The sequence below is a fragment of the Juglans regia genome, chromosome 8, assembly GCF_001411555.2.
Source record: "Juglans regia cultivar Chandler chromosome 8, Walnut 2.0, whole genome shotgun sequence".
Classification (NCBI taxonomy): domain Eukaryota; kingdom Viridiplantae; phylum Streptophyta; class Magnoliopsida; order Fagales; family Juglandaceae; genus Juglans; species Juglans regia.
This window is the reverse complement of record NC_049908.1, coordinates 21,698,630-21,725,556: the sequence shown is the minus strand read 5'-3', so window position 1 is coordinate 21,725,556 and position 26,927 is coordinate 21,698,630. Positions and strand designations below refer to the sequence as shown.

Genomic DNA, 26,927 nt, shown 5'->3' with positions numbered 1-26,927 from the left:
GAGCTCCAGTTCTACTTCATCTGCCGCCTCCTCCATTCAGCAGTTATCTTCCGCTTCCTCTGTACCGATCCCTCAAGTCCCTCATCATCATATGATCACTCGGTCCAAATCTCATATATATTGTCCGAAAATTCGTCTCGACGGCACTATCCCTTGGCCTCCGTCCAATCCCTCTTCCTCTCTCACAGAAACAAAGACCGTTCCTCCTGTTCCCGAAGAGCCATCGTCCTTTTCTGAAGCTTCTAAACATCATGAATGGCGGCTTGCCATGCACTCCGAAATCACAGCTCTTCTTCACAATCAAACCTGGGATCTTGTTCCACCATCTCCTTCCTATAATCTACTCGGATCCAAATGGATACTCAAGTCTAAACGTCGGGCTGATGGCTCTCTTGAGCGACGCAAAGCTCGTCTGGTTGCTCAAGGGTTTCATCAGCAACATGGTCTTGACTACACAGAGACGTTCAGTCCTGTTTTCAAACCAGTGACGATTCGACTTTTACTCTCTCTTGCCATTTCTTCTAACTGGCCTTTGCATCAGCTTGACATACAGAACGCCTTCTTACATGGGGACCTCGATGAAGATGTGTACATGAAGCAGCCTCCCGGGTTCGTGCATCCTGATCTGCCCTCCTATGTCTGTAAGTTAAAAAAATCGATTTATGGTTTAAAACAGGCTCCTAGAGCTTGGTTTGCCAAGTTGAGTGATAAATTGCTCTCTTTAGGTTTTCGGTGTTCTGCATCTGATTCCTCATTGTTTATTCTTCGTACTGCTTCTACTAGCATTTTTATTCTGGTATATGTTGATGATATAATTGTTACCGGTTCTAGTCCCAAATTAATTTCTGAGTTTGTTCAGTCTCTCGGTTCCTACTTCCCTGTCAAAGATTTAGGTCCTCTTCATTTCTTTCTAGGAATTGAAGTCACTCGTAATACTAAGGGTCTTTTTCTTTCTCAGTGTAAATACATTAATGATCTTCTTCATCGTACTAATATGAATAATTGCAAGTCAGTTACTACTCCAATGTCCACATCTGAAAAACTCTCTGCTTTTGATGGTTGTGCATTTGAGGATCCACACTGGTATCGTAGTGTTGTAGGAAGTCTTCAGTATTTAGCATTTACCAGACCTGATATTTCGTTTGCTGTGAATCGTGTTTGTCAATATATGCACAACCCTCGGCTTCCCCACTGGAAGGCTGTCAAACGCATCTTGCGTTATCTTAAACATACTTGTCACTTTGGTTTATATTTTTCAGCATCTTCTATTTTTACCTTATCAGCTTTTTCTGATGCCGATTGGCCCGGGTGTCCTGATGATCGTAAATCCACGGGTGGTTATTGTGTCTACTTTGGTAATCACTTAATTTCTTGGGGCTCCAAGAAACAACCTACGGTTGCGAGGACTTCTACGGAAGCCGAATATAAATCAGTTGCTAACACCACGTGTGAGCTTCTTTGGTTGCAGTCCTTATTAAGTGAACTTGGCATTTTTCTGGTTTCACCCCCAACATTATGGTGTGACAACATAAGTGCCACATACTTGACTCTTAATCCGGTTCTTCACTCTCGTACAAAACATGTGGAGTTGGACTATCATTTTGTCAGGGAGCGGGTTGTCGCTAAAACCTTAAAAGTGTCGTTCATTCCAAGCAAAGATCAGATTGCCGACATTCTGACCAAGCCCTTGTCAGCAGCCAGATTTGCACAACTTCGATCAAGCCTCACCGTTAGCCCAGTGCCGCTTGCATCGCGGGGGGATGTTAAGGCAAGAGCACCATCTGCTGCTGTTATGTGCGCACTATCGACAGAAGCAGCAGGAGCATCATCTGCTGCTGCTATGCGCACACCATCTACAGCTACTATGCGCAAGCACTACTCAAAGCACAGCCTACGACAGCACACTCTAGAAGAATCAAATAAAGATACCTAAGAAGAGATCTGTGTAACAGAATATGCGCTGGCACATAGTGTGGGTACAATCTGTTTTACGCCTATAAATATAGTCACTCCATGTACTGTAGATAATGAGAAAAACAGAGAGTATTATTTTGTGTTATCTTCTTTAAGAACTTTCTTCATACACCTGGGTTGTTCTTTTCTTCATTAATGTGCGACCAGTTCTCGTAAGAAAGTAACCCAAGTATTTATATTTCCTGCATGAGGAGATAGATCGATCAACATATAATAAATATCTCACTAGAATTCTGAGCTCAAATTTATTAATTACTCACCCCATCTGTAGCAAGAAACTTGATTATCGTACTCATGTATGTAGCAATTATCGTATGATCCGCAGATTCCACAATAAATCCCATACCATGAAACCTCAAAACCATTTGAGAATAAATTGCGGATGTCTATACAGGAAATATTAGGATCAGCATAAATTTGTCCTGGCCACGATGTCAGAGAGATTTGCTCTATCGTGCATGACTCCTCCACATCCCTCACATTCGCTCCATAGCCAACAATAAGATATAAGTACCGTTTGGAATCTTGAGAAAAAGATGAGTTGGAAGAAGACCCATATCCCTTATTGATATAAGAACAATTCGTAGAAGTCGTTTTCAAATGGAAAGGGGAAGCTGAAGTCACTGGCTTTTCACAGTTCACAATAGCCACAACTTCTGATAGTGTTAGCGTTGTTAAATTGTTACTACTACTCCCATATGGTGGATATGAATCCCAGTCCGGCAGCCCCAAAGTATCATGGTTTAGAAAATAACGAGGGATGAAAGAGTAATTATCCTCCTGAATACCTGAGTCTACAATTCGGATTGTGTAGTTGTTGTAATTGATTTGGCTTACGTAGTATTTACTACCACCATGTAAAGAACAACGTGTTGTTGTTCTCATCGCATGAGAGCTCATACCTTTGGTCTCTGCAATTTGGTGGATCGCCTTTAAGTCGAAACGGATAGCTGATGTTGGGGATATTGCCACAGGAAGAAGGACAGTAGTGATGATTATTCTTAAGACTAGAAGCTGGAGGAACAAGGATTAAGACCAGAACAGTACTTATAAGGACCCTGAGTCCAGTAGGGAAGGCCGCCATTCCTCTTGCCATCAACAGAGAGAGCCAGAGATCAGAGAAAGATAGAGCTAGGATTAGGAGAGAGAGCGTGGTTTCCACAGCTGTATGTAGACAAACGCGTTCAATAAATGTTCACAAGAAATAGAAATGCATGGGTTGACGGAGTCAATTGTGAATACTGTGAGAGACGAGGCAAAATTATTATTGGTAGTGCATTGTCGGCAACTTGTTTTATACGAAATTATACACACATACTTATTTGTTCAGGAAATTGGATGCGAAAATACACGCCATCGTATAGATTAATGATTGTGGAGGAATACTTTTGATTATTTCTTTTGACTTTTTGGCATGGTGAAGCATCCAAGAAAATGTTAGAGATGATGCACGTCGATTAGCCCCACTTTGCACTGTGTAATTAAGTATAAGATAATACTTAATTAGTACGACAATATAACAATGTTAATGACTGAACCTTGTGAACTTTGTGTTGGTATATAAATAGATAGAATTGCATGGGTTGAAGATATGGCAGTGCCAGTGGTTTGTCGGCCAACTTGTTCTGATCTAAAGAAATTATATAGATTGCGACTACTCATGATATTAAAGTCCAATGAAGATTCCCCATGTGAAGGAATTAACAACGCAATAAATAATTCGCTTTTAAATGAATTTGACGCTTTAATTTCGTTATAGACCTTTTGGGATAAAATTATTTTAGGGGTTGGATGAAATATAAATTTTTGGATTGGAAACTTCCGTCCTTAAAGGTAATTTTGTTGGAGTGGCTTTGGCCAAATTACATGCAGAAATCTTCGTATTTTACATCGATGGGGCGGGTCAGAAATGTATATATATTCGTTTTTTTGAGAAACAACTTCATTGATAACACGAAGTATTACATGATCTGATGAAATAATGGAGTTTCCTCCATGTTAACTATGTAATTTGAAACATATAAAGCAGCTTTAGCTAGATGATAGGCAATATAATTGCCCTCCCTGTGTACATGATTGACTCTACATGCTTCCAACTTTGCCATCGTAGCTTGAGTATCACCTATGATCATCCCAAAGTAGCTCCCAATATGATTCTTGAGATTGAGTTCAGTGACCACTTATTTGGAGTCTCCTTCTAGTATGACCTTCCTCATTCCCAGTTCTACTCCAAACTTTGCTGCTATCCCAACTGCTATAGCCTCTGCTAGGTTCGGATCAAGTAATGAGCTTTGTTTTTTCCTCAAGGTTGCCAAAAAGTTACCCATTTCATCTTTGACTGCTACTCCTAATCCTATTTTACAATGTTTTTTTTTTCAGCAGCCACATCCCAGTTAATCTTACAAAATCCTTGAGGTGGACAAACCCATGGATTTGTCCTAGCTTCTGATTTCTACATTGACTTGCTGCTCATATCTTGGTTCAACTGTACATAAATCTAGCTTCATTTGATTGACTCTGCGTATCACAGACTGTGGATCTAACAAAATATTTTTAAAAACTAACTGATTTCTTCTCTACCATAGATTCCAGAAAGATAAAGATAGCTCCATCATTTCTTGCTTATCAAGTTTGTTGAACATGTCTTCTATTAACTCTTTGAAACTTCTGTAAGACCACTTACATTTCTTAATTTTCCTAGATAGTTGGCTCAAAACATCATTTGCTGAGGCACACTCCCACAAAATATGCTCAATTGTTTCAGGCTCACTAAGACACATTGGACAAATTGGATTCTCCAAAACTTTCCTCTTGTACAGGTTGTTCTTTGTGGGCAATATATTTCTACATGCTCTCCATAGAAAGTTCTTTGCTACTGGAGGTAAGTGAAGCTTCCATAATCTGGTCCACTGTTGGTCTCTCTAAATATTGATGAAAGAACTTTGCCCTTTTTCCTTATCTTGCAATTCTCCTTGTAAATGATATGCACTTCTCACTGTAAAGCAACCATTAGCACTGTTTCTCCATATCAATTTGTCTTGTTGATTACTCTAGCAGATTGGTAACTGCTTTGTAACACCCCGTATTTTAGTGTATTTTTTTACTGAAAGATTTTTCTATTTATTCAAAAATTTATTCTCTTGTTTTATAGTTATTAAATTTTATTTGAGTTATTTTTATGATTTTTAGTATATGAAAATAATTTTTGAAGTGCTTTCTTATTATTAATTATTGTCATGCATTTAAAATCTCTTTATTCTAAATTAATTACTGTGGGATTTAATTATTTTAATTTCACTTTACCATTACGTTTAAATTATTTTATTTAACTTGTGGTTTTGAAATCGTTTATGTTGGATCATTTTTGTGACCCAAGTTATGAGGATTGGATCTCATTTATTTCCCTACATTTTTTCTTTTCCTCTTTTCTTTTCCTTTTCTTTTTCTTTTTCTTCTTCTCTTTTCCTTTTCTTCTTCTTTCCCTCCCTTCCCGCGCGCAACGTCCACCCTCTCTCTCACCGTGCGTTTCCTTCCTCTCCTCCCAGCCGCCGCCTCGCGTCGCCGTGCCCAACACCACCCAGCCCGCTGCCTCCCCCACCGGCCACCGACACCACCCAACAAATCTCAGCCTCTAACTCGCCACCAATAGCCCCCACACACCATACCAAGCCGAGGCGTTCTCTTCACTCCAGCGCCGCCGTCGCGCCACCTCCGGCCACCATTTCTTCACCACTTCATCATCGATCCCTTAGCAACCCAATGGACCCAGCCCCAGATCCAATCCGTCACCGGTGAAGCACATCCAACTCCATTTTCGTTTTGGGTATTTTTTGCCTTAAAACACCATTTACGCCACCACCCACGGCCAACCACCACCACCATTAGCTTCACTGACATCCCTAGGCCCTACCCTATCAATTTTGGGTCTTCGTTTGCACCCGTTGAAAAGTGGGTATCTGTGACCCACGGCCACAGTGTATTTTACACTGTTCTGCAGCTGTTTTTCCACTTCTTGCACATCCGTGATCCTCCAGAAATTATTATATAGCGCTGTAAGTATTTCTCCAAAGAACTTTCGTAATTTAAATGTATTTTTGCACTAACTCATTTCACTGTATTTGTTTGACATGCCGGACTGAGTTCGAGGAGTTCGGGGGTCGGATGGATTTGTGATTGGAGTTGTTTGGTTGGTTTGATTGAATTGGTTATTGGTTGTTGATGGTTATGGATTAGTGTTGGTGCATGTACATATCATTATTTCATGCATGATCATGTTTGTAAAGAAAACTGAGTTTTCGTGTATTGCATTCATGTGCATGTGTGATTTGGAAAATTATAATTTCATGTGTGAAAAATGATTTGAATATGTTTAAATGTTTGGATTGATTGATTTGAGAAAAAGGGAAAGAGACTGTAGGGATGGTGGTTAGCAGGGACGGTGGTAGAGTCCCGCCTGTGATTCCCGCCTACGGTGCATGCAGTAGGGATGGTGGTTGTGTCCCGCCTGTGATTCCCGCCTACGGTGCATGCAGTAGGGATGGTGATAAGCAGGGATGGTGGTAGAGTCCCGCCTGTGATTCCTGCCTACAGTACTCTGATATGTATCCATTGTGTGGAAAGGAACTATAGGGATGGTGGTAAGGAGGGACGGTGGTAGAGTTCCGCTTGTGATTCCTGCCTACGGTGCACACGGTAGGGATGGTGGTAAGCAGGGATGGTGGTTGTGTCCCGCCTGTGATTTCCGCCTACGGTGCACGCGGTAGGGATGGTGGTAAGCAGGGATGATGGTATAGTCCCGCCTGTGAGTCCGCCTACAGTGTCCGATAAATGGTTGGATTTCGTATAAATCATTTTTCTGGGAAAAATGTTTTACTGATAATTTGGGCATAATGGAATTTTGGCGTGTGTTGGAAATAATCATTTTCGGAGAAAACGATGTTTTGAGAGAAATGTATATTTCTTTTTATGCATGCATGTTGGTCGCATTTAATGCATTTTTATTATGTGGTTATTTGGGTTATACTTACCTGCGGTACCGTTTTATGGTATCACAGATTTTGATGCAGATGAGGAGGATGAGTCTTAGGCTTTAGCTCCATTGGGAGAGCGATCTGGGATTGCTCTCGTGCATCAATATTTATTATCCTAGTCTTTTATGTATTTACCTTTTGTAGTATATTTGGGATGACTGTATAACTTTTTAAAGATAAATTATTTTGGATACCTGTATTTAAATTTCTGGTACTTAGTTGACTTATTATATTATCTGCTACGATTTTTGTTGTGCAATTTTGTATGTTGCATACACTTGGGCACATTTCGTTGGGATGCGTGACTGTATTGTCACCATCCGGGCATCTCGATCCCAGTGTTTTTATTTAAAGGGGTTCGGGGGCGCCACAGGTGGTATCAGAGCAGTTCGGCTCTAGGTAAAACTATATGTCCCTTAGGATTGTACCAGAAATTATTTTCTTATTTTAAAATAATTTTTAAAGTGTTGTAAGTTAAATTAATTATTTTATATTATGAGTTTATGGTTATTTCTATTTTATGTTAAATAACCTTATTTATTTTATTGTATACTAATTTGCTTGTTTATTTATTTTATTGTATGTCGTTTATCTTATTTGTTTTATTTTTTTGGCAGGTTATTTTATTGTTTTAATTATCTTATTGTGAACTACTTCATTGATTTTATTCATCTGGTCGTATGTTATTTTATTTATAGAAATTTATTTTATTTTGCTTGGATCGTGTTTGAATTGTCTGGGGAATTAAGCGGGGTTGAGAATTACTCTTGATAGGAAGAATGGTGAGACCAAGAAGGCCTACTGATGTGCCTGAAGATGAGTTACCAAGGGGTGATGGGAACTACGCCATGGCTAGGGCGTTAAATAGGATGACGGAGTTCCTCCAACAGAATTTTCGGCCACAGCAAAGAGAACAGTACAGGGCGATGCAGGCCGGGTGCACCTATGAGCGCTTCTTAGCGCATAGGACCCCTGCCTTTTCTGGTGAAGAGGATCCATTACGGGCTAGAAGGTGGATTCAAGATCTGGAAAGAACGTTTGAAGTCTGTGGATGCACTGAGGCCCAGAGGGTATTATATGGAAGCTATATGCTGCAAGGTGATGTGGCAAATTGGTGGGAGACCAAGCGGTCATTGTTAGAAATGGAGTTGGGATCCTTGGCTGCTGTGTCTTGGCAGCGTTTTAGGAAGGAATTTGATGACCGAGTCTTCCCTGTTTCGGTGAGACGGCAAATGGCTCGGGAGTTCAATAATTTGGTTCAAGGAGACATGACTGTCGAGCAGTATGCAAGGAAATTTATGGAGCTTGGACGGTTCGCTCTTCACCTCATTGCTACTGAAGAGATGCGGGCTAAACGTTTCCAAGAAGGGTTGCGCCCTCAAATCCGCAGGCAGGTCGCATGCCTGGAAATCTAGAACTTTCAGAGGTTGGTCGATGTGGCCTCTATTGCTGAGCGAGAGCGAGGTGCTGTGGTAGGCTCCCCTTCGGGTAAGAAACGACTTAACATTGATGGTGAAGGGAGCAGCTTCGGGTCACCACAGAAGTTTGTGCAAAGGACTGGGGACTGAGCGCAGGCAGCCACCGGTATACGTATGGGGGGCCGAGCTCCAGTTTGTGGTAGATGTAACAGAGCTCACGAGGGTGAGTGCCGTCAAGGTAGGAACCAGTGTTTTAAGTGCGGCCAAACGGGACACTTTTATCGTGAGTGCCCTGGTCGGACCCAAGGGAATCAGGGTGGTCATCAAGCTGGTAGAACTAATCAGAGACAAGTAGTTCAAGCTCGGATGTATGCGGTGACTCTGGATGCCATGTGTGGTTTATTCTCGGGTGTTTGAAAAGTTATACAAGCGGTACCCATTCTCGTTGGGTGTTAGAGGTCGTGTGATTCTATTAAGTGTGTTCTGGTTGCATCTGGTATCCTGTTTTAGCGTGATGATTGGCTCTACAAATTTCGAGGACGAAATTTTATTTTAAGGGGGGAGGATGTAACACCCCGTATTTTAGTGTATTTTTTTACTGAAGGATTTTTTCTATTTATTCAAAAATTTATTCTCTTGTTTTATAGTTATTAAATTTTATTTGAGTTATTTTTATGATTTTTAGTTTATGAAAATAATTTTTGAAGTGCTTTCTTATTATTAATTATTGTCATGCGTTTAAAATCTCTTTATTCTAAATTAATTACTATGGAATTTAATTATTTTAATTTCACTTTATCATTACGTTTAAATTATTTTATTTAACTTGTGGTTTTGAAATCGTTTCTGTTGGATCATTTTTGTGACCTAAGTTATGAGGATTGGACCTCATTTCTTTCCCTACATTTTTTCTTTTCCTATTTTCTTTTCCTTTTCTTTTTCTTTTCCTTCTTCTTTCCCTTCCTTCCCGCGCGCAACGTCCACCCTCTCTCTCACCGTGGGTTTCCTTCCTCTCCTCCCAGCCGCTGCCTCGCGCCGCCGTGCCCGACACCGCCCAGCCCGCTGCCTCCCCCACCGGCCGGCGACACCACCCCACAAATCTCACCCTCTAACTCGCCGCCAAAAGCCCCCACGTACCATACCAAGCCGCGGCGTTCTCTTCACTCCAGCGCCGCCGTCGCGCCACCTTCGGCCACCATTTCTTCACCACTTCATCCTCGACCCCTTAGCAACCCAATGGACCCAACCCCAGCTCCGATCCGTCACCGGTGAAGCACATCCAACTCCATTTTCATTTTGGATATTTTTGGCCTTAAAACAACATTTGCACCGCCACCCACGGCCAACCACCACCACCACTAGCTTCACCGACATCCCTAGGCCCTACCCTATCAATTTTGGGTCTTCGTTTGCACCCGTTGAAAAGTGGGCATCTGTGACCCACGGCCACAATGTATTTTACACTGTTCTGCAGCTGTTTTTCCACTTCTTGCGCATCCGTGATCCTCCAGAAATTATTATATAGCGCTGTAAGTATTTCTCCAAAGAACTTTCATAATTTAAATGTATTTTTGCACTAACTCATTTCACTGTATTTGTTTTGTGACGCCCCCAAATTCCGCTTGGGATCGGACGGACATTTGAAGTGTCGAGACATGCAACACAAGGTTACCTGCCCCCGTTCATGACATATAAGATGCAATATTCCTAACATGCATCTAGCATTATGCAATATTCGCAGCGGATAATTTTTTTTTTTCTTTAGCAATACTATGCACCAAACTAAAATATCCCAAATACTTAAAACATACTCCATACTTAATGACATACTAAACAACTAAGATCACAATAATAGTCCATAAGGTTGTGATCAAAAGAGTGCTGGAGATTGAACTCCACCAATACAAGTAGTAATCTGAGGTAACTATTGTAATACCATCTACGTCGCACCGTCGCTTAGTCGGCCGTTTCCAGTTGGTCGATTCCCGGTTCTCCTTCAGATCCTATAACAAAATCTACCATTCGGGGGGAATGGTAGTTGGGACTACCATAGTGAGATTTGATTACAAATCTCAGCAAGTTAACAGAAAACTTCCACACAGGTTAATGATGCATGCATGGCAGTAAAAGCATCAAAGCATAATCAAATCATAAGTAATCATAGCATAACTTGACATACAACATAACATAACTGGCATAACTTAAACTGAAACTGAAGCTTAGCATGAACGTGACTTGAAACATAGCATGAACGTGAACTTGAAATATAACATGGACTTAAAACATAACATGAACGTGAACATGCATAATTTGAACATGAACTTGAGCATGACATAACATAAATGTGAACTTGGAACATAACGTAAATGTGAACATAACATAACATGAACTTAAAACATATTCTTGTCTCATGGGATTACCATGATTGCGTGAACGTAAACTTGAACGTAACATAACGTGAACTTGAAACATGACTTGAACGTGAAATACATGAACTTGAAATCTTATTCAATAGGCTTAATCATTAAAGTGACCATATGGGTGCTACACAGGTCCCCTTGAGCCGTGTGTCCCTGCCGATTACCGCATCACATCACAGGTTTCTATACCAGCTGTGAGTGCGTTAATACGTACTCCACAGTTGTTGTGGCCCCACGTATTCTACGTGTCACAATTGTTGTGTCTCACGTAGTGTATGCTCCACAGTTGTTGTGGCCCCATACTTCATGCTCCACAGTTGTTGTGGCCCCATGACTTATTTGTTTGTGCCACACTTGCTGTGGACACACGTAACGTAATGTGTGGCACCATCGGCGTTAGTGCCTGGCGCGCTCCGGTGACCAGCTAATTAGGCCCCATTCGCAACCTGTTGACTGTACTTTGTCAACCCAGGGAATTTCACACCTATTTAGACACTCCAGCGTGAACAAAGGAGTTCCACTAGGATATTACCCCATCCTAGCGCTTAGGGTCGTGATTAACATGGATAACTTAACTGGCATACATGACATTTCGTAACGTAACGTAACATGATCGTGACATAAAAGATAAAAGTCCTGACGTAGCATAACATGACATGAACATAAGATGACAGACATGCCATAGTTCAAGATATAAATGTAACAGAATACATTTCATAACATGGCATACATGTAACATGCAACATTTCGTAACATGGCATACCATATAACAGACAACATTTCATAACATGGTGTAACATGTGACAGTGAATCTTACATGACATGAAATACATGTAACAGATGGCATACTTAACTTAACATGACATGCTTGCAATGTATAGGAATACGTGACAGAATATCTTTTGTAACAGATGAATAATTCATGACAGAATAAATTCTGTGTAACAGATAAATATGTAATGACTTGGCATGGCACATATGATAACATGCATACATACAATTTAGTTCCCTTACTTATCACTCATACACATTAAACTGATAGTAAGTTAAAAGCTAACTTACCTCCATCGTCGCGTTCTACTAGAATAAAGCGCGAAACACGAGGAACTGTAAAAGGTTATTCTAAAGTTAGAAATTAATTACTAACAATTAGAAATGTGAAAAGAGACAACTTAGAGTAAAATTACCATTTTACCCTCTACATGTGGACAAATGACCATTTTACCCCCTAACTTAAGGATTTGATATCCTAATTCCAAAAAATTACCAAAATTTACATTCCTCATGTAAATTTTCTCCCAAACTCAAATCTCAACTCAGAAAAATGTAAAACCAATCACAACTATGAAAAACTCACTATGGCCGAAACCTACATAGGCCATTTGTCTTATTTTGGTTGCAATTCTTTCAAGTTCCAAAACTCATGAATAAACCAAAATCTTGTAACAAAGATCTTCCTATCCTAAGTTTAAAAACACCCTTAAAACTATCCATTAAGAAAAAGCTAATTATCAATACCAAACTTTTTGTAAAAAGACCCAAACTTTTTAACAAAAAGTAAACCTTAAATCACAAGTTTTGACCTTAATAAAAACATCTCCAAGAATTCCAAAAAATCAAATCTTACTTCTAACATATTCATAACATCATCCTAAGATCAAACATGCTTTAAAACATCAAACAAAACTCACCAAAAAACACAAAACAACACTTGGAGTTTTGGTTTTAAACTTAGTCCAAAACAGAAACTGATTTTCCCAACTAACTATGATCAATCTCTTGATCCATGGCTTAAAGACATGTGATCTTCAAACTAACACATCACATTGTTTAAAAATGTGTCCTAAAGAAGATCCAACCATCAAACTTAAAATCACATGGCTAAAATTTAATAAAACATGAATCTAACTCAAAAACATCAAAGTTTAGGCCTAACCGAAATCCTCTTGCATAGAAAGTCATATCTTTAAAAAATAATACTAAATATCTTCGAAATAACATCCTAACATTTATATAAGAGGCTTAGGATCATCATATAAAAATATCAAAGCCTTTGGTATAAGATTAAACCACGAAATATTCAAACTTTCACCAAACAGAAACTGTTTTTCCACTTCCAGTTTTCAAGTTTCTAACTCTAAGAAAATCTATCATCAAAAGCTTTATTCATGCAACAAAACCTCAATGAACATTCATAAACACATGTTAACAACACTCCATAAAATTTTCGGACCAAGATAAGTCCATTAGCTTGGTCAAAACTTCCAAAACATAACATACTCTCCAGTTTCACGCCCAGAATGACCTTTACATGGTTAAAAATACTTTTGACCGAACAAATGAGAATGGAATGAGACTAATAATATATCCACGGAAACTAGACTCAAATACGAACAACTTATGTGAAGGAATCATCGTGTGAAAATACTTACAAAGGGTCGTAAATGGCCACGCAAAAAGTCCCAGAAATCTGCCCGAGAGAGCTCTTTTGGGTTTCTCTCTAAGAACGGGAGAAAGAAGTGATAAAATGGAGAGAAGTATGTCTTGCACGACTTTAGACTTCTGGAGGGAGAAGTTATGGGCTTGAATGACCCTTGATTGGAGGTGGATATGTGACATAAAGTGGAGAATAGAGAGGGGCAGAGACTACTTGCAGCAGCTGTGAAAGATGGAGGTTGATGGAGTGGATTTCTCCTTCACATCAAGGCACTATTGGATGCAGCCAATGGCAGTGGATGGTCTGCCATGTGGGGAGGAAACTTCTCCAAGAAGCTTTGCCAAGGTGGCCAATTTCGTGGGCCTTGGTGGGCCCCACCAAGTGGGCTTCAATTTGGGGTTTAAAGGGGGTTTGGTTAGGGTTTGAGATGCTATCAAGCCCAAAATCAATTTTTCTTGGCCCAATCAAATTCCCAAGGTTTAAAAGGTTGAATAATGATGTCATAACAAGGATTTGATTAATTAATAGCATGTGGAAGTGATTTAATCAAGTGATTAAACACAATGCTAGAAATCGGATTAAAAAGGGTTTGGAGGCCAACTTTAGGGTTTGGGAAAACCATTTAGGGTTTTGGTTTCAACCAAGCTTTTGGGGTTTCAATTGGATTCCAATCATTTAGGGTTTTGCTAGGGTTGAAACCCTCTTTGGTCTGGCACAATTTGGTTGAACAGATGAAACACAACTTTGCTTAGGTGGCATGATCTCACACCTTGATTCCTTCACAAATCTATCTAATGGTTCTTCTTTGTGTCAAGTGTCTAATACCATTCACTAAGTGTGGCTAAAATCTTGCCAAGTGTCCAAATAAAACTTCTCTAACCTAATTTGGACATTCCACACTGTGATTTTGAAAACACTGCAATGGGTGTGCTTATCGAGGTTACTATTCACTCCAAAAAAATACATAATAAACTTAGTACTAAAAAATTCTAAATATTCATATTAACTTATAGTGAAAATCGTTTAACGAAATTCAACCCCGAAGTGCCCCTAAAAATAATTTCACAATTTTCAACAGACGTTTCGTCCGGAATTATGAAAATAAGTTATTGCACCATAAAATCCTAAATAATCCTCTGAGTCTAATGGCGTAGACCATAACGCATTCTGACACTTCTAACTACCTCAAATAATTAAACTCATATTACTAGCACCATAGTGAGTGATAACACTGACTATGTTGACAGACTAAAACCTATGCGATTGGTCGATTCGTAAAAACTTATGGGGTTTTCACGAGATTCCTAAAGTCAATAGAAATTCCACAAATGAATTTCTAGCGGGCTATTACATGTTTGACATGCCGGACTGAGTCCGAGGAGTTCGGGGGTCAGATGGATTTGTGATTGGAGTTGTTTGGTTGGTTTGATTGAATTGGTTATTGGTTGTTGATGGTTATGGATCAGTGTTGGTGCATGTACATATCATTTTTGCATGCATGATCATGTTTATAAAGAAAACTGGATTTTCGTGTATTGCATTCATGTGCATGTGTGATTTGGAAAATTATAATTTCATGTGTGAAAAATGATTTGAATATGTTGAAGTGTTTGTTTTGATTGATTTGAGAAAAAGGGAAAGAGACTGTAGGGATAGTGGTAAGCAGGGACGGTGGTAGAGTCCTGCCTGCGATTCCCGCCTATGGTGCATGTAGTAGGGATGGTGGTAAATAGGGATGGTGGTTGTGTCCCGCCTGTGATTCCCGCCTACGGTGCATGCAGTAGGGATGGTGATAAGCAGGGATGGTGGTAGAGTCCCGCCTATGATTCCTGCCTATAGTACTCTCATATGTATCCATTGTGTGGAAATGAATTGTAGGGATGGTGGTAAGGAGGGACGGTGGTAGAGTCCCGCTTGTGATTCCCGCCTACGGTGCACGCGGTAGGGATGGTGGTAAGTCAGGATGGTGGTTGTGTCCCGCCTGTGATTCCCGCCTACGGTGCACGCGGTAGGGATGGTGGTAAGCAGGGATGGTGGTATAGTCCCGCCTGTGAGTCCGCCTATAGTGTCCGATAAATGGTTGGGTTTCGCGTAAATCATTTTTCTGGGAAAAATGTTTTACGGATAATTTGGGCCGAATGGGATTTTGGCGTGTGTTGGAAATAATCATTTTCGGAGAAAATGATGTTTTGAGAGAAATATATATTTCTTTTTTATGCATGCATGTTGGTCTCATTTAATGCATTTTTATTATGTGGTTATTTGGGTTATACTTACCTGCGGTACCGTTTTATGGTATCGCAGATTTTGATGCAGATGAGGATGATGAGTCTTAGGCTTTGGCTCCATTGGGAGAGCGATCTGGGATTACTCTCGTGCATCGATATTTATTATCCTAGTCTTTTATGTATTTACCTTTTGTAATATATTTGGGATGACTGTATAACTTTTTAAAGATAAATTATTTTGGATACCTGTATTTAAATTTCTGGTACTTAGTTGACTTATTATATTATCCGCTGCGATTTTTGTTGTGCACTTTTGTATGTTGCACACACTTGCGCACATTTTGTTGGGGTGCGTGACCGTGTTGTCACCATCCGGGCGTCTCAATCCCAGTGTTTTTATTTAAAGGGGGTCGGGGGTGCCACATGCTTGATAAGCTCAGCTTCCTTGTTGCAAAAAATTCTATCAATTAAAGGTAGATTCCATTCCAGCTTCCACTTTAGCTTCTACACCCAATGATTTGTTACCACTTTGAGGTATGTAAGTTGTAGGCTGTGGCAACCATGGATCAGACCATATTCTCACAGACTTCCCATTTCCTATTCTCCAATGAAGTCCTTGTTGTAGAAGTTCTCTTGCTCATAGAATACTTCTCCAAATGTAGGATGAGTTACTTCCCACTTTTGCATTAAGAAAATCCGATTTGGGAATATATTTAAGCTTTAACACTCTAGAAGATAAAGAATTAGGATATAATAGAATTCTCTAACCTTGCTTTGCTAACAAAGCAAGATTAAAATTTTCAAAATCTCTAAACCCAAGACCTCCCATTTCTTTAGATTTCCCCATCTGAGACCAACTCATCCAACTAATCCTTTTTTCTTGATTTACCTAACCCCACCAATACTATGGTGCGCCTGACCCCCATGTACGGAAACTCGGGAATCAAGACACCTGGATGATGACAACATGGTCATGCATCCCAACGATAGTGCGGAGTGTGTGTACATGCAAAAGTGTATAATAAACAACGTAGCGGATAATTTAAGCAAGTCAACTAAGTACCAGAATTTTTAATACAAATTTACTTAGGTAAAATGTTTAAAGAGAGTTATACAGCATCCCAAAATAAATATAATACAAGGATAAATACAAAATTGAGTGATCTCAATCACTCCTCAGGCGGAGCCGAATCCTTAGGCTGACCCTCAGCATCATCTGCATCAAAATCTGCGTTACCATAAAAGGTACCGCAAGTAAGTATAATCCAAACAACCCTTGAGAATAAAAATACAATAATGCAACCAACAATAATGCATGCATATGATGAAATATGCATTATACCCAAAACATCATTTCCTCTGAAAGTGAATATTTTCCAGCGCACGCCAAAATCTCATTTTGGCCCAAACATATCCGTAAAACATTTTCCCAGAAAATGTTCCGAAACAATAATTCATCATTTTTCCAGAAAATGATTCACACAAAATCCATATCCAACACACGCTATTTTCTCAAAAGATAGTCCAATAATCCATTTTACCGTATGCACCATGATCTCCCATAGGGACCATCCGAACACTCTGGCTCCCTTCGCCATGCAAAGTAATGCACGATGCCCAATTCTGCACCCAGCGCGTACATGGCCAAGCATCCTCTTGCCCCTCCAGCAGAAGGGCCACGGAGTCGGCACGAGAGCGTTACCATCTCATCCGATCCCGTTGTCGCCCAACGACAACTCATGGGACATCACTCAGTATATTCCGCTCCCGAGTGACCAGGGGGGCTCCACCAAGATAATGCCCCATCTCGGCTTGGGGTCGTGATACACGCGCACCCAAAAATCCTTTCTCACATGAAAGCCCAGTTTTCAATAAAGACATGAACATGAATACAATTACACGAAAACCCAGTTTTCATTTACAAACATGATCATGCATGCAAATATGCAATGTACATGAACGACTCAATATCCAACATCCAACAATTCACAACACAGTCCAAAACACACAAACAACTCCATCCTCCAATCCATTCGACCCCCTTACTCCTTAGACTCAGTCCAGCATAACCAACCAATTTACAGTAAAATGAGTTATTGCAAAAATATATTTAAATCATGAAAGTTCTTTGGGAAAATACTCACAGTGCTATATTATAATTTTTGGAGGATCACGGAGGTGCAAGAGGTGGCGACACAGCAACAGGACAATACAAAATGCATTATGGCCGTGGGTCTCAAAATGCAAGATTTCGAATGGGGACAAACGAAGACTTTAGATTACAAGGGAATGACTTAGGGATGTCGGTAAAGCTAATGGTGGTGGCAGTTGGATGTGGGTGGCGGTGTAGAGGGCGGTTGAAGACCAAAAAAACCAAAATGGAAATGGAGTTGGATGTATTTCACCGGTGACAGATCAGAGCTGAGAATGGGTGCATTAGGTTGCTAAGAGGTCAAGGAGGATGTGGTGAGAAGATGGTGGCCAGAAGCGGCGTGACGGCGATGCAACGGCGCACGACGGTTCTGTGGGTGGAGGAGGAAAATGAATGGGGGAGAGAAGAGAGCAGGTCGCGCGCTCGTGGAGAGAGAAAGAAGAAAAAGAATTGGGGGAAAAAGAAAAGGAGAAGAAAGAAAAAGGGGAAAGAAAAAGAAAGGGAAAGAAATGAGGTCCAATCCTAACATCTTGGGTCACAAAAATGATTTCAAAATAGTGAATTAAATAAAATAATTCAAACGTAATGATTAAATGAAAATCTCAATAATTAACTCCAACAATAAATTAATTTAAAATGAAAAGTAATTTAAATGCATAACCATAATTAATAATAAGATAGCACATCAAAATAATTTTCACAAAATAAAAATCATAAAAATAAACCAACTAAAAATCTGATAGACTTAAAACAAGAGAACTAATATTTAATTTAATAAAAAATACACTAAAATGCTGGGTGTTACAAATACCCTTTCATCAAACTATTTAGCTGCCTCAATAATGATTTAGGAAGTTTAAAAACTCTCATTTAATAAGTGGGAATTGCTTGAATGACAGATTTGAGCATAATCTCTCTCCCTACTTGTGATAGGAATTTGTGCTTCCGATTGCTCATTGTAGTATTGACTTTGTCTAGAATGGCCTTGAACGCTTCCAAGAACTTATCTTTTTACTGAAAAAGATTTGACTCTGGTATTTTTACTGAAAAGGATTTGACTCTGGTATTTTTACTGACAAAGAGAGAGGACTTGTCTTTGTTCATTCTCTGGCCAGATGCTTCCTCATATTGCCTAACAATATCCATAATCTTCCTCCATTCCAACTCTACTGCCTGACAAAAAAGCATACAGTCATCTAGAAAAAACAAATGACTGATATGCTGTTTCCCTCTAGCAATAGGAATCCCTATGATTTGTCTAGCCAGCTCTGCCTTATTGATCAACTGAGTGAGTGCTTCTAAGCATAATATAAATAGATAGGGTGATAGTGGATCACCCTGTCTAACTACACGAGATGGCTGAAAATTAGGTTGTGGAATGCCATTGATTAACAATGAGTAAGAGACAGTTGAAATACATCTTGAAATAAGAGCAATTCATTTTCTGTTGAAACCCATCTTCCTCATTATTGATTCAATAAACGACCACTCCAATCTGTCGTAAGCTTTACTCATGTCTATCTTAAGAGCCATAAATCCTTTTGAACCCTTCATTTTGGACTGCATTGAGTGAATAGCTTCATAAGCAACAATAACACTGTCTGCTATCATCCTCTCTGGTATAAATGCAGTCTAAGTTGTTGAAATGATGCTAGGTAGAATGTTCTTCAATTTGTTTGCTATTGCTTTGGCTATAACCTTATACATCACATTATACAAACTAATAGGTCTGAATTATGTTACAGCTTTGGGGTTTCTGACCTTCGGGATTAACACTATGAAAGTCTCATTAATAGAGCTGTCCCAATTGTTGGTGTTAAGGGCTATAGGAACTGCCTCACAAAATTCTTTACCTATAACACCCCAACGTTGTTGAAAGAAACCAGCTGAAAACCCATATGGACCTGGGGAACTCATAGGATTCATATTATGAATTGGAATTTGAACCTCTGAAAATTCAAAATCTTTCTAGAGCATTTGGTTCATCTCATATGTGACCACCCTTGGCATCGTCTCTACACACTGCTGTTGACCCTCTGGATTTGAAGTAGAAAATAGATTAGTGAAGAAATCTTGAAAAGTTTGATTAATGACTTGTTCAGAAGTTTGAAGATGCCCCTCTCCATCATAGATGCGGTTAATAGTATTAATTTTGTGCTTTTGAGAAGCACACTTGTGAAAATAACTTGTGTTTCTATCTCCCCTTTAAGCCATCTTTGTTTGGACCTTTGTTTCCACTTCACTTCTTCTTGTTCCAATCTCCAATTAATCAGCCTCTGAATCTGTTGTATTTCTACAATATCAGCACCTTTGTTTCTTGCTTGAAGATGTAAAATCTTTTCTTGTTGCACCTTAATTGAGTCAGAAACTTTTGTCTCCTTGTTCTTAGTCCATTTCAATAATTGTCTTTTACACTTGAGCATCTTGATTTTCAAACCTTCTTAGGAATTTGCATATCTGTTTTGAGCATGCCAAGCAATTGAAATTAAGTCCTTGCACTCATAATTAATTCCCCAACTGTAATCATATATGAACAACCTTTCTTTTCTACTGGCAGGTTGTGTTTGTGTGTTCAAGACTGTCAAAAGAGGATAATGATATGAAAAACTTGTTGCAATTGTTGAGACCTCTATTGAGGGATACATGGTAAGACAAGTGGTGTTTGCACATACTCTATCTAGCCTCTCCTTCGTGAATTCTGATCCTTCTCTGTTGTTAGACCAGGTATGTTTGAGTTCATTATATCCCAAGTCACTTAAGTCACAATCTTGAAAAGCTTTCCTGAATCCTTGCATTTGAGCAAAAGATCTTTGAGCTCCTCCCCATTTCTCATATTGATATAGAATTTCGTTGAAATCACCTATGCACAACCATGGGCTATTGTCTTTAGGTTGTAGAAGCCTAAGAAATTGCCAACTTCCCTATTTTTTTGCAGTTACTGAATGTCCATAAAACCCTGTGATAGTCCATATCTTTCCAAATCTGGAATCATTTACTTTAACCGAGATTTGAAAACTGGTATAAGTGATAACCTCTATATCCATAGCAGAATTCCACATCATGGCTAAACCTCCACTAGACCCTTTTGCATTAACAGTAAAACTTCTATCAAAACCAATACTAATCCTGATTTGTTCAATCCTCTCTCTCGAACTCTTTGTTTCAATGAGGAAGAGGATATTTGGGCTCTTTTGCTTCACTAAAAAGTGAAGTTCACGAACTGTTCGAGAGTTCCCAAGCCCTCAATAGTTCCAAGTTAAGCATGTCATTAGGATTGGTGGAGCTGCTCAACAGCCACCACCAAAACCTCCTGATTTAGGCTCCTTCCAGGATTGAGCTCCTCTTTCTGTTTCTTGGTGATCATTTGAATATTCTCACTATCATTTGATGCTTTTTCCCTTTTTCTTCCTCTTGTAAAAACTCTGCTGATGTTGTCAGTTACCATTGCTTCTGATGTTGAGACAGTTAATGCTCTTGCTCTTCTCTTCCAACCCAAAGGATTAGAAAATACCCGCTCAAGCTGCACTGGATTACTGTCAGAGATGTTAGAACTGATCAGGCTTTCTTTTGGCAACAAAACATTATTGCTGAATTTTTCTTGAACTTCATCCTGTAACTTTAAAACTTTAAACCCCTTTCCTTGTTGATTTCTTGTCTGTTCTTGTGTTAACCCTTCTTGCCTTTGTTGATCAAGACATGAAATTTGTTCTCCTTTAGCTATTGCAGTCTTGTTGAAACTTTCAGCTTGTTGGTCATGTGCCTGACTTCTTGAAACATTGATCAAAGCCCCACTGCTTGGACCCTCCCCACTTCCTAAGCCATTGTATTGACTTCTAAAGCCACTTCCCTCTAATCTTTTTTCTCCACTTCCCATTAAATTAAAGGCTATGGCCCTCAACCATTTACCATATTGAATATTAGAAGTATCTATAGAATTAAGAGTTGATCTATCCATTGCACATACACGACCAACATGTTTTATAACCCCACATTGAAAACAGAATGAAGGCAATCTTTCGTATTCAAAATCAATCCACCTTTATTTGCCTTCTACTCTAATTAATTTCCCACGAGGAATAGGCTTTGTAATATCCATGTTGACTCTTATTCTGAGAAGTTTTCCCCATCCAAGTCCATCCCCATCCACATCCACAAAAAGCACTTCCACAATTGTAGAGCCAATTTTCTTTCCCCCATCCACTGTCATGGCTGCAAGAGGCAAGCCATGTAGTTGAACCCATAAAGGTTCTTGATTAAAAATCATCTCATTAGGGGGGGGACTTTTATCAAATAGTTGTATGCATATAATATGTTTATCAAAAGTCCATGGTCTACCATTAAGCACTCTAACAATATCAACATCTTTTTGAAATTCAACCAAGAAAAGATGATGACCCACCTCAATAAACTAGACAGAACCCTTAGGGTTCCAAACTTTAGTCACAGTTCCTTTAAAAGCTTCTTTGTTTAAGTTCTTGTCCATCAAAAGTTGAATAAGTAAACATTTGTGAGCTCTGTCATCTGCACGCTTAGTATCTTCCACAGAAAAGTTCACCTCTTCTTTCTCTATTTCTTTTAGCCTAAATCCTTCCCTAAGCTTAGTCAGTTCTTATTCCATGGCTAACTGGTATAGTCTCTTGTTCTCTACAGGAAATTATTGAAAACCCTACTCCACCACCTAACCCTTCAAAGAAGGAAAGGACACTCGCCTTACCCAAAGAGGAAAGGACTAATCTAAATAAATGTATATATATTCAAGATGGGTAATGATACCCTTGCAACCAGTTCACTATTCCTTTAATACTTATACTATATTTAATTTTATTTTTATCATTTTCTTTTAAATATTGTTTTAACATCCTTAATCATTAAGAAAAAATTAAAAAATATATATAATTTTACCAATAGTCACTTCCTTAACCATTAAGTAAAATAAAAAATTAATAAAAAAATTCAAATAAAAAAAGAGTAGTAAATGGATAGTACGAGGGTAGTAATCCTATCACTTTCCATTCAAGATTAATACTAGCCATTCCTTCCTGATCATTTTTTTTATCAGTTAATTAATTACGTCTCTTGCAAAGCAATCATAATCATCACAACTTGAAGAAAACTAATACAAATCCCATATATACACCAATCTTTGTGTCGCAATTTTTTTTTTTTTTTTAAGGTAGAACAAACTTCATTTATTCATAACGGGAAATTACAAATTTGATCTTAGACATAAATAATACAAGACAACTACTACTTTTAAGGATCCCCAATACACAAATTTCTTTGTGACTGACATAGTTTAGTCCATCGGTATTACTCTCCACAAACAAACCGTTTGAGAGACAACACTTTGACCTAAGACAGATTTAACAAACCCAACATTCTGTCCTACGACAGAATTAAACAACCGCACACTCTGTCTAAGACAGGGTTGAGGACACACTCTATGGAAAAAAATCCAAGAGATTATGTATTTTTTTTTAAACCTAAAACAAAGGAAATAACATAAAACGTAAAAGATACATGTGAAAATAGCGAATTACAGCTTGGAAAGCTGTAGATCTGCATTTTCAACCTTAGAGGAACTAAAAAATACAAAATCTGAGAGTGTGGACGTGCACCCTGGAAGTACGGCGGAATGTCAGGTCTGAAGAAACCGATGGCCCTGGTCCTAGAAAAGCCTGGCGTGGTGGCGATAGAGCTCCCCTTGCAGTGACGTGTGGATGTCAAGCGCCGCTCCATTCGACGAGATTCTTCGTTCATCTGAAGGATCGATGCCTTGGGAATCTTGTGGTGGGGTGCTTGGTGGTCATCTGGCTCCGAAGAACAACATATCTGCATTTCACCTTACTGTGAATGGAAAAAAAAAAAAACTAGAAAAAATAAAAGAAAAACTAGAGAGAAGAGGGAGGAGGGATGAGGGAGGAAAGGAGGAGGGAGGGAGGAGCCAAAGCTCCAACCCCCCTCCTCTGGTCTGAGTTTTTTAAGGGGGGTGCCTGTTGTGTAGAGAGAAAAGTGAAAGAGCGAGAGGTAGGGTTTTTTCAAAAAGTCGAAAGTCATAATCGAACATTAATTCTCTGCGTAGCAATTTGATTGTAATTGGCAACTATTTTTTTCTTTGTTTTTTTTAAGGTTTGGCTCTCCATTAATGGTTTGCATATAATTAGTCAAGTCCGAACAATAATAACCATAAGAAAACCATATAATAGGAACAATATGAACTATTTATATGGAAAGGATCTTCTAAGAAATATGATAAATACATAAATAGTTTAATTTTTTAAAAGAAAAAGGTTACGATCATGTCATATATATTAATAAGACGTTCGATTATAATATATCAATCAGGTACTGTATACATATATGTAGTTGGGTGTCACTGATTTTGAAATCTCTTTTGAATTTATGAAAAGAAAAAGAAATCGGAAGTTTTATCCAATCGATAGTCATCCTCCTGAGTGTGGTGCCATGGCTATTGGACCTGCATCGCTCCGAAGGATACACACCCTGTTATGGACGTTGTAAGGGGATTTTTCCCACTTCACTAGCCCATTGGATTTCAACCCAATACCCGGCCCCAGGGCCCAAACTTGCCCATGAAGTAAGTCCCCTATAAGGAAAAGTAAGCAATGATGGCTGATGGGGACTTGTATAGGGCAGAACGGGAAAGAAGGAGAACCTTTGATCTTTTGACATGGGAACATCGACGAACCACCGACGATACCAGTAGAGTAAAACAAATCAGGAAACCACGCTACATTAATGGCACTACTACTCGAGCTACAAGCCACATTAATGATGCCGTCGTAGAGGCTTGTCGCACTAAAAGACTCTGACAAAAGGCAGACACTATTTGTCACCCCTAGACTCTCGGTATAAATAGCAACTCCCAGGTATGAGAAACTCTCTCTGATCTCTAGACTTTTTCATTATTTACAAACTTCCAAAAGACGATACTAACTTAGGCATCGGAGACTCCTCGGCCCCAAGGCCACCCTTTCCCAGTTGCATTATTCTCTCTTCTCGCATGCCCAGTTTTGAAGACCTTAGTTGCTAGAACCTGGCCCAAAGACGTACAAATCACGACGTTAGCAGTGGCACCATCTGTGAGATCCTTGTAGATCTTGCGTGTACTTTATATGCCTGCGACAACTCGTTCCAGACAACACGAAAGCTCGCCAATAGTGCTGACGAACGTGGAAGCTGACCAACGTGGAAGTCAAACTCCCAGGATGGGAGGAGGAAACACCATGGAAGAGGGGTGAAGCATCCAAGAAAACGTTTGCTCATGCAGAGGGATGATGTCGATTAGCCCCACTTCACACTGTGTAATTAAGTGTTAAATTCAAACCCTAGCAGAGAAAAGGGATGCAATCCTAGTAGAGAGAAGCAGTCGAAGGGTTTATAACCTTTTGGAATAAAACCTTAGTTTATTGAAGGATCAATTCCGTGTATATGTGTTATACAAAAAAGATAGAGCTAGGATTATGAGGGAGGGCGTACGGTTTCCATAGCTTTGTTGGCCAACTTTTTTACTAAGAAATTATATAGATTGCGACTACTCATGATATTGCAGCCACTTACATTTAGAAGATAAAGGTCCAATGAAGTTATTCCTTTAAAAGATAAAAGTCCAACTTAGAATTGGAAGATCAAACTATCTTTGATATATATATATATATATATATATATATATATATATAGAGTTTCGTCTGGTAAGTACGATCTCTTGGCTAATTACCGATGGAGTAGAAAACAGAAGCTTCCTTTTCTAGCTACTTTAGCTTGGTGTGGTTATGTCACTACAAGAGAAATGAGCATTTGTGACAGATTATTTACTACAAGAATGACTATTTATGACGAAAACAGATTTAGTTTAACAAGATATAGTCATTTGCACAGGAAATAGCTGACCACAAATAAATTATTTTCTTGTAGTGTGTGAAGGAATTAACAAAACCATAAATAATTCCCTTTTTAAATGAATTTGAAAAATTTCATTTCAAAACACTTTAATTTTATTATAGAAATTTTGGGATAAAATGGGGATGAAACGTTTTCGTCCCAAAATAATTTTAGGGATTTGTTGGAATATTAATTATTAGATTGGAAAATCCCATCCTAAAAGGTAATTTTGTTGGAATATTGGCTCTCTATCCAAACAGTTTATTTGTGTAGTTTCATACCCAGTGGCGGCTCAGAGATTTCTAATTACAGTTAAAACTATATCTTCGCGTAGTTTTAACATAATTACAGTACTTAACATATATAAGTGAGAAAACTCTTCTCTTTGAATAAAATTTCAAACTCAAACACAGCTTTGGAGTCGCATAATATCGTTATAGCAACAATTAAACACAATCAATCTTGCACGTTTGCTTTGAAGCCCCATTTTCATAGTTGCGTTGGTAGAAAGTCTTCTGAAAAAAATAACGGAACAGATTATACCAGCATACTATATTTTTTTCTCGATTATCTCAAAGTTATTATCTACTCATATTTAATTGCACACATTTATGAAATTTGTCACGTCGATCTAAGTTAAAACAAAAATAATTAATATGCTTTGCAAGGTCGAAAATTCACTACACTTCCTAATCATCTCTTATGCCACAATGCTTAATTATTAATTTTTAACTTAATTTTCAACTTAATTTTCGCACTAGTTTATATTTTTTAGGAGATTATTAATCTCCACCATATTCCCTTTAGAATAAAAGTAGTCTATTGGGTTACATGCAAGAACAATTCATTTCTAGATTGAAGAAATCCATTTGGGCCAATCAAACGCATGGACAGTTCTTGCTTAAACTACTTAATACTCATTTTATCAAGTCCGATAAAAAGTTCAAAGACTAGTTCCTAAAATTATCCTAGGGATAAAATGAGCTCATACATGAATTACACGTTATCACAATATATATACAAAAATATCATATTTCCTCCAAATATTTATTATTCACCAAAAAGTAATAATCTAGGTAATTATAACATAAAATAAAATGCCTAACAAATATGTAAAGATAACCTCATAATATCATGACATGCATATATTCAGAAACAATAATCATACAAAAAAATCTTTATTTAAATAATATATGTGGCATAACCATTTAATGAATAAGCAATGAATAACCAAGAGATAAGATCATTGCATTAGTCTCTATGGTCTTGGGTTTAAATCATGATGGAGACTTTTCTTGAAAAAAAAAACTATTAAAAGCGTAAAAAGTTCTTCTTATCAGCCACTATTCATCACCCCACATCCCAC

General features: G+C 38.7%; 2 protein-coding genes across 2 annotated transcripts; one reads left to right on the top strand and one right to left on the bottom strand.

The window, feature by feature from the left end:
* Positions 1–1,921: 1,921 nt before the first annotated feature.
* LOC118343728 lies at positions 1,922–3,210 on the bottom strand. Its single transcript, XM_035693429.1, has 2 exons — positions 2,235–3,210; positions 1,922–2,156 (listed from the first exon to the last, which is right to left on the bottom strand). The coding sequence occupies exons 1-2, from the start codon at positions 2,872–2,874 to the stop codon at positions 2,107–2,109; spliced, it is 690 nt and encodes a 229-aa protein (XP_035549322.1). The 5' UTR covers positions 2,875–3,210; the 3' UTR covers positions 1,922–2,106.
* Positions 3,211–7,783: 4,573 nt separating this feature from the next.
* LOC109001621 lies at positions 7,784–8,419 on the top strand. The gene has a single exon (XM_018978972.1). It carries the CDS (start codon positions 7,784–7,786, stop codon positions 8,417–8,419), a length of 636 nt encoding a protein of 211 aa, XP_018834517.1.
* Positions 8,420–26,927: the final 18,508 nt, after the last annotated feature.